The sequence below is a fragment of the Erinaceus europaeus genome, chromosome 11 (genome assembly GCF_950295315.1).
Source record: "Erinaceus europaeus chromosome 11, mEriEur2.1, whole genome shotgun sequence".
NCBI lineage: Eukaryota > Metazoa > Chordata > Mammalia > Eulipotyphla > Erinaceidae > Erinaceus > Erinaceus europaeus.
Window position 1 is genome coordinate 112069000 of NC_080172.1, and position 8651 is coordinate 112077650.

Genomic DNA, 8651 nt, shown 5'->3' on the forward strand with positions numbered 1-8651 from the left:
TTCCTTTGATATTTTGTTAATCAAGACACAGTTTAAAACCACATAAAAATAATTATTTGTGGGGCCGGTTGGTGGGATACCTACTTGAGTGCACATGTTACAGTGTGCAAGGACACAGGTTCAAGCTCCGGGTCCCCACCTGCAGGGGGAAAGTGTCACAAGTGGTGAAGCAGTGCTGCATGTGTTTCTCTGTCTTCTCTACCTGTCTCTCCCTTCTTCTCAATTTCTGCCTATCTCTATCAAATAAATAAAGATTTTAAAAAATAGTGAAAAAATTAAAAAAAAGAAATAATTATTTGGGAATTGGGTGGTATTGTAGCGGTTTAAACGCAGGTGATGCAAAGTGCAAGGAAAGGGGTAAGGATCCCAGTTTGAGCCCCCGACACTCCACTTGCAGTGGAGTCACTTCACAGGAGGTGAAGTGTCTTTGTATCCCGTCTCTGTCTTCCCCTCCTATCTCCATTATTTTGTCTTATCCAATACCGGCATCAATAACTACAACAATAAAACAAGGGCAACAAAAGGGAATAAATATATTTTTTTAAAAAAGCAATTACTTGGGAGTCGGGCTGTAGCGCAGCAGGTTAAGCGCAGGTGGCGCAAAGCACAAGGACCGGCATAAGGATCCTGGTTCGAACTCGGGCTTCCCACCTGCAGGGGAGTCGCTTCACAGGCGGTGAAGCAGGTCTGCAGGTATCTATCTTTCTCTCCGCCTCTCTGTCTTCCCCTGCTCTCTCCATTTCTCTCTGTCCTATCCAACAACAACAATAATAACTACAACAATGGCAACAAAAGGGAATAAATACATAAAATAAATATAAAAATTTTTTTAAAAAAGCAATTACTTAAAATATCAGCTGATTTTCACAATGTGTCGTTGCTATCGATAAATAAACAAATGAATATAAATATTTCAAGAAGCCAGTAGGTGAATTAGGACCCAGCTGTGCTCTATCATGTCATTAGATGGTGTTTTATCACAGAGTACTCACAGACTTTTATTTGCAACAGTTATTGGAGATATCATAGGGTCTGGTAAGACAGGAGAACCATTGCATTAAGATCCATTTTATTTTTCAACATTTCAAAAAGGAAACATTCACAAAGGAAAATCTCCCACAAGGACTGCAACACAAACTACAGCTCCAAATTCTGATTGAGTTACTTACAAAATTCATAATTCTCTTTAGACTAGAAAAATTCCTCTAGAAATGGACCTACCCTATGACCCTGCAATTCCTCTCCTGGGGATACATCCTAAGGAACCCAACACATCCATCCAAAAAGATCTGTGTACACATATGTTCTTGGCAGCACAACTTGAGATCGCCAAAACCTGGAAGCAACCCAGGTGTCCAACAACAGATGAGTGGCTGAGCAAGTTGTGGTATATATACACAATGGAATACTACAAGCTATTAAAAATAGTAACTTCACCGTTTTCAGCCGATCTTGGATGGACCTTGAAAAATTCATGTTAAGTGAAATAAGTCAGAAACAGAAGGATAAATATGGGCTGATCTCACTCTCAGGCAGAAGTTTAAAAACAAAATCAGAAAAGAAAACACAAGTAGAACTTGAAATGGAATTGGCATATCACTCCAATGTAAAAGACTCTGGGTTGGGTGGGTGGGGAGAATACAGGTCCATGAAGGATGATAGAGGACCTAGTGGGGGTTGTATTATTATATGGGAAACTGGGGAATGTTATGCATGTACAAACTATTGTTTACTGTTGAATGTAAAACATTAATTCCCCAATAAAGAAATAAAAATAAAAAAAGAAAAATTCCCTAAAGACCCTTTCAAATTCCAAAGTGAAATCCATTTACTACAGTCTAGCACTGATGCTGGGTCTGTTTGTTTCCTGACGTCACATGGACCTGGGTGTCAGAAGCAGGGTTGAGTGCACAGTGAGAAACAAAATTGATGAGATGTCAGTTCTTGTCACTCTATTGACAGCTTCTTAAATTTCCTGACACAAGACTTGCAGGGTAGAATGATGGGCTCCCCATTTCTGAACATCTTCTCAGCACATGAAGAACATTGACCAGTGCTCACCACAATGGACCTGGAGTGTCTAAGGTCCTTGAGAATCTTTATGATCTGAGTACAATGCAACCTAAATGTTGCAGGCTGCAAAACTCCCTGTGGGCTGAAACTCTCCAGAGGGGCTGGATAGAGCTCTAGTTTTAACCTGCTGAGGCCCGAGGTACAGCTCAGCAGCTTCTCCAGGGTGGCCATGGACAGGCAGTTCCCATGCAGGCTGAAGGATCTGAGCTGGGAACAGCTGCTCAGGGCAGGGAGCAGGACCTCAAGCTGGGGGTCCTGGAGGCCACACAGACCCAGGTCCAGATGCTGGAGGGTGGATGCATTTACCTCCAGCAGAGATCGCAGGCACTTACTGACAGAGGTTAAGGGGACTCCCTTCAGACACAGGTCCTTCAGTTGACTGATACATGGGCTTTGGAACACGTGAGTCAATACTTTTTTTCTAAATCTGCAGTTAGTGAGTGAGAAGACCTCCAAGGAGGTATTAAAACACCTGGGAAGAGAGAAAGAAAGTTTAGGATGGACCATGGGTTTGGCAGGAGAGTATCAATATTGTGGGAGGTCATAATGTGCTAAGGCTCAAGGATACTCTTGACCACAATTAGTATAATGCTTCTTAATGAACACTTTTCCCTGTATTAATGAGCCTGGCTTTGCATTATTGCAATTCCTCAACTCTATTTCTTTATTTCTAGGTAGAGAAATTCACACCGTTTTTATGTATCAATTATCGAATTTACTAGAGCATACTAAGAAAGAACTGGCCACTTTTTACAAAAATGTTGATACTTTGACAGCAGAATTGGATCCAAATGAAAGTACTCTCTCAGGCTTCCCTCACACTTTCTTTGAATGGGAGATTCACCATAACAAGGTTGTGTGAGACTACTGTGAGTAATGTCACAGAACTAACCTGGAAAAGGTCCCACAGAATGTATGGGATGTGACCTGCCAGTCTCCAGTGCCTCTGTGACACGTCTCCATGCTCAGCATATATTCTGCTAATTTCCTCATTCCTCAGATACAGACTTTTAGTGCCCTCTGCTTGCACTGTCTGTATATTCACAATGCTGCCTGCTCACAGCTTACAGTTCAGGAATTGGAGGCATAGTGTGGGATCTCTTCTTCACAAACCCTTCACTATAGTTGTCTAGTCATCTAAGAGACCTCTTCAGACTGGAAACTGAGAACCAACCACTCTCACTAGACTGGATATCCCACCAAGCATCTGAGGAAGATATTCCTTCCATAACTGTGAAAGTTTGTCCTGAGCCTTCTCATGGTTAAGGTCTGATGGAATATTTAGGATGAGAGAGATGGGTAGGAGTGGAAGAGTGTAGTAGTTATATAAAATGTCCTTCATTCCTGACTTTCAGTTGTCTCAGGTTTAATCTCTAACACTTTCATATACTATTATTTTGAGAGGCAATCTGGCCAATAATAACAATAAACAATGGTAAATAATAGAATTGTGAAGTAAGAATCTGGAGACCCAGTGTCTCCTGCACAGTTACTCTGTCGGGGACACAGTCCTACCTGAACAGACAGTGCAGATGATCCTTGAGGAAGGAGGGAGATTCCAGGTACAGCTCTTGAAGATGAAGTAGCTGGGAGCATTCAGATGTGAAATTGTTGATAGACAGCAACCTCCATTCTGCCTTTTCTGGGGTGGTTGCAGTAGGAATCTTGATGCAGACCACCATTCTCTTGAGGTTACTCAGCATGCCCAGCAGGTTAGCAAGCATGTGCAGGGTGGAGAATGGCAAGGTACAATGGATTCCCAGCTCCATGATGTCACAGCATGACACGGCATACAGAAACCTGAAATACTTTCTGGTCAGGTAATGTATCCTTACTGTCTTATAGGAAAGGTGCACTCCCTTTCTTTTTTTGGTCCAGTTCAGCAAGTAGGTGGAAAACCTATCAACTTGTTCTTCACCAAGGTAGAGGTCTACACACACCTCCAAGTAGGGTGTGGCCTTCTCTTTCTTTGAAGTTCCCTCAGACATCAGTTCTCTCTTTTGTGAGTATGCTTGGAGGTGGGATCCAGTCCATGTGTTCCAGAACTTTTGCCCAGTGAACTGTAAATCCAGCACTTGTAATCTGCACCTGCTTTGGGCAAAATAGGACACTGATGAAATTGTAAAAAATGAACACAGTATTTGACCTATTGCTAACATTTGAAAGGATCAGACAGCCTAAGTCTGATATTATTTCAGCAAGCCATTGCTCTAATGACATTTTAGATCTATTTTTCCCATTATAAGTTTATTATTCTCTAAATCAAGGAAATAAAAACTCTATCATATACTTTCATTGTAACTGCAATGAAGCCAAGTTAGAAGACTTCTTTTTGCTTGTGTTCTCTCTTTTCCAATAGTTCTATAACTAGGGCATGGAAACTACAGGACTTTCTCTGATGGTGGAATATTTGTTGAAACTATTTAGAGAGTTTCACAAAGATAGGGCACATAGTATAATGGTTCTACAAAAAGACTTTACTGCCTGAAGCTTCAAAGTGCTGGTTCAATTCCTTACACCAATATATGACAGCTCAGTCAAGTCATACCAACAGATAAGAAACAAAAACAAATAAGGAGAGAGAGAGATATATGTAGAGAGACCTGTGTGCTCAACACTGGAACTATAGCACTGGCCAAAAATCAACTCTTGAGGAGAGCTCCCCAGTGGGCTATGAGCTATTACATTGGCATTAGAAGCCTTGGTCCCAATGGTCCTCTACTCTCCCTGACCCAGCTATATTATAGGAAATATAGACCCTCTCAGACTATGGATCCTCCTTACCTGGGGGAAACTTTCTGCTTGATCAGGACATCAATTCCATCCATCACAGCTTTGAAACTTGGATTCTCAGGAGCCCTGTCATGAACCAGGGATCCCAGAGGGAGTCTTTCAAAGGGCCAGGACAGCACTATGGCCTTCAGGGTCTTGTAGCATCCTTGAATATGTGCTTTCAGAAACAGACTGGGTAAGAGTGCATCAGGTATGTCCTTCAGGGAAGAGATAGCCAAGTTGTCATCCTTCAGCAGGCTCTGAATGGTCAGTTGTATGAGACTGGATGGATTGTCGTAGTTCATATTTGGTTTCCACAGTTAGTTATGAGAGTTCACAGTCAGAGATCAGTTCAAGGAACCAAAGAGTCACCAACCTAAAGGGTTTCATTCTTTTTAAGTTAGATATTTTGATGTGAGATTATAATAGTCATGCAACTATAATGCTGATATAAAACTGAGAACTCCATTCAAAAAGCAGTGAACATACAACTCTATGGAGCATCTCTTTACATACATTAGAGATACCAGGGGCTAGATTTCTTAGCTAATAAGCCAGACCTTCCTCCTTCTACACCACATAATGACCCTGGGTTCATATTTCCACAGGGCTAAAGGACAGGAAAGCTATCATGGTAGGGGATGGGCTATGGAGTTCAGGTTGTGGGAATTGTACCCTTATCTTTCGGTCTTGTCAGTGTTTCCATTTTATAAATCAATTTAAAAAGTTCCAACTAAAAAGTATACCCTATCACCCATTTTTTAAGATTTTATTTATTTATTAATAAGAAACATAGGAGGAGAGAAAAAGAGCCAGATATCACTCTGGTACATGTGCTGCCGGGGATTGAACTTCGGACCTCATGCTTGAGAGTCTGATGCTTTATCCACTGCACCACCTCCCAGATGAGCCTATCATCTATTTATATCTATCATATAAGTTCTTACTTATATGAAAATATGAACCAGTAAATGTAGCCCAAAGATAGTAATCCTTGCATGCATGACGCCCTAAGTTCAATTCTTTAAAAAAATAAAAAATAAAAACTAGAGCACTGTTCAATTCTGGCTTATGGTGGTGCAGGGGATAGACTTTGGAGCCTCAGGCATGAGAGTCTGTTTGCATTACCATTATGCTATCTGCCCTCAGCCCGCTTAGTTTAATTCTTGCAACAAAAACAACAGCTCCAGTAACACAGACTTGAGCTCTAAGTATGTAACTATAATCTAAAGATAAGGGTGAATATGGAATGACTCACTCACAAATTTAAGAAATTAGAACAAAAAAACGACAGTACTGGGTGTGACTTACCCTGAGGTACTAACACATTGTAGTACCCAGGGTTCAAGATCCAAGTCCCTACCTACAGGAGGAAAGCTTCATGAGAGCACAGCTTTCTCTCTCTCTCTCCCCTCACTGTCTCTTGTTTCTTTTTGACTATCAAATAAAGAAAAAAATATATTTAAAATGACTGCCAACAGTAGTGGATTTATTTCCAGTAACTGAGCCCCAGCAATAGCCCTGGTGGCAAAACAAACTAAACACAAATGAAAAGATGGAAAGGGGAAACAAAGCAAAATTTGGACTGGTTTTCTGTATTGCTCCAAAGACGGGACTCAGGGGACAGAGACTGGGATAGGCATGGGCCAGATCCGGAGTTCCTATTCCTAGATGATAGGCCTGATTTCTCTCTCAAAATTGTACCCATCTGTCAACAAGTCAACAACTGTATTATAAATCATTTACCTCCCAATTAAAAAAAAAATCAAGAACAGAAAGATAACAAGTAAACACTTTAAATATAATGGCATAAAATTCCCAAAATTATTTGTCATTTAAAAACTTTGAGGGAAGGGAAGATAGCATATTGATTATGCAAACAGATCCCCATGCCTGAGGCTTCACAGGTCCAAAGTTCAATCCCCCTAGCACAAACATAAGCCAGAGCTGAGCAATGCTTTGGAAAAAATAAGTATTTAAAAATAAGTAAATATGTGGATAAATGGATAATAGAGCATATAAACCATCACATTTCAGATTACGACTATGAAGAGGCAACAGAGAACTCTGATATCTGTTCATGTGAAAATAGAAAGGGGCAGGGGTAGAGAGCATAATGGTTATGCAAGGAGACTCTCAGGCCTGAGGCTCTTAAGTCCTGGTTCAATCCCCTGCACCACCAAAATCCAGAGCTTTGCAGTGCTCTGGGATTGCTCTCTGTGTCTTTCTCTCTAAATCTATCTCAAAAATTAAAATAAAATAAAATACTTAAAACTATGGAAATATATAAGTAACCCCTTCATCCCTTGTGTATTTTACCATAGTTGAGTCGCCACAGGTGACATGATGGGCCCATAGCAGAAGAGGGTAACTTACCAGCGGTGATGAACTTGGTCATATGCTCAGAACTCAGGTCTCTGGAGAACCAACACGAAGACTGTAGAGATTAAGCTTCCCAGCTTAAGAACCTACCTATTTATATCCTTTGTAGGCTACACCCTACACTTCCAAATTCTTGGATAATTCCCTTGAGGGAATGGGCTATCTTCTCAGATCCCAGCATCTTTCTCAGCTTAACCCTGATTAAGACCTTCCCTGGTTGAAATGGTTAGCTCTCATACCTATGAGCTAGAGACTAATTGTGGCTGACTCTGAAAGTGATGCATTTCAAGAGATTGACAGAGTTGAAGCCATACAAGCATTCAGTGCTGGGTGTGACATTGGAGAAATTTTAGTATGTTCCCACAGAACCCCAAAACATAGAACCAGAAAGTATAATGTTGACCTCCAGGATGATATCATAGTGATTGCAAGAACTGCAAAAATGCGGCTATTACTAATAATTACAATAGTATTATTATTTTAATAACCAAAATTTATTTATTTATTTATTTTACCAGAGCACTGATCAGTTCTGCCTTATGTTGGTATGATTGAATTTATGACATGGAGCCTCAGGCATGAAAGTCCCTTTGCATAACCATTATGCCATCTACCCCCACCCAAATCATTGCTTTTTTAATCAACAGTGTCATCTCGAAAGACACCAAAACAGATCTATATCTAGTTGCATTATGTTTTTGAAAATCATAGCAGGTGATGTGTACTTTCATAGAACAAGGTCACTGACATACACTTGTGGGCTGACACAGAGAGAGACTGGGGCTATGGATCAATCTGCCAAAGACATGGCCAACAGAGAAGCAATTGCAGAAGCCAGAACTCCTCCACTCTACACCCCCAGAAGAATTTTCTCCACTACTGCCAAAGTGGAGCTCTGAACCTCAATTCCACTGCACCCTGAAATTTTGTCATCAGAACACTATATTTTTGTCATTGGGACACTATATAACATCTCTGAGCCAGCCGGTGGCACACTTGGTTAAGTGCACACACTACAGTGCGCAAGGACCCGGGTTCAAGCCCCTGGTCCCCACCTGCAGGGGGAAAGCTTTGCTAGTGGTCAAGTGGGACTGCAGGTGTCTCTCTCTATCTCTACCTCCCTTTCCCCTCAATTTATCTCTGTCTCTATCTAATAAAAATGAATAAATAAATAAAATATAACATCTTTGAAATGGAAGAAATCAGGAAAACACACAAGAAAGACAGGCACTGCCTCGCTTATCTGAGAGGGAAGAACGAAAGGGAGGTACACTCAGAAGTAGTAAAAATCATAAGTGTGATTTGGAAAGGAAGTGAAGGGAGGGTCATAACAGTGAATAAAAGTGGTTAAGTAAATAAATGAAAGGTAGATAGGTATATAGATAGATAGATGTGGATATATAGTTAAAGCATGTCTGTGACCT

The 8651-nt window shown here is 40.8% G+C and overlaps 1 protein-coding gene across 1 annotated transcript; it reads right to left on the minus strand.

Moving 5' to 3' along the window:
• Positions 1–1947: 1947 nt before the first annotated feature.
• Positions 1948–5150, minus strand: LOC132541481 (PRAME family member 7-like). The gene is made up of 3 exons (XM_060202386.1): positions 4858–5150; positions 3589–4161; positions 1948–2545 (listed from the first exon to the last, which is right to left on the minus strand). Exons 1-3 carry the CDS (start codon positions 5148–5150, stop codon positions 1948–1950), a joined length of 1464 nt encoding a protein of 487 aa, XP_060058369.1.
• Between the last annotated feature and the right edge of the window lie 3501 nt (positions 5151–8651).

What these genes read in the sequence shown, in the direction of transcription:
- LOC132541481 (XM_060202386.1), bottom strand. Translation starts at nt 5,150, where the DNA reads ATGAACTACGACAATCCATCCAGTCTCATACAACTGACCATTCAGAGC. An exon ending in AAGCAGAAAGTTTCCCCCAG is followed by an intron (nt 4,162 to 4,857) that starts GTAAGGAGGATC and finishes TGCCCAAAGCAG; the next exon opens with GTGCAGATTACAAGTGCTGG. An exon ending in CATCTGCACTGTCTGTTCAG is followed by an intron (nt 2,546 to 3,588) that starts GTAGGACTGTGT and finishes CTCTCTTCCCAG; the next exon opens with GTGTTTTAATACCTCCTTGG.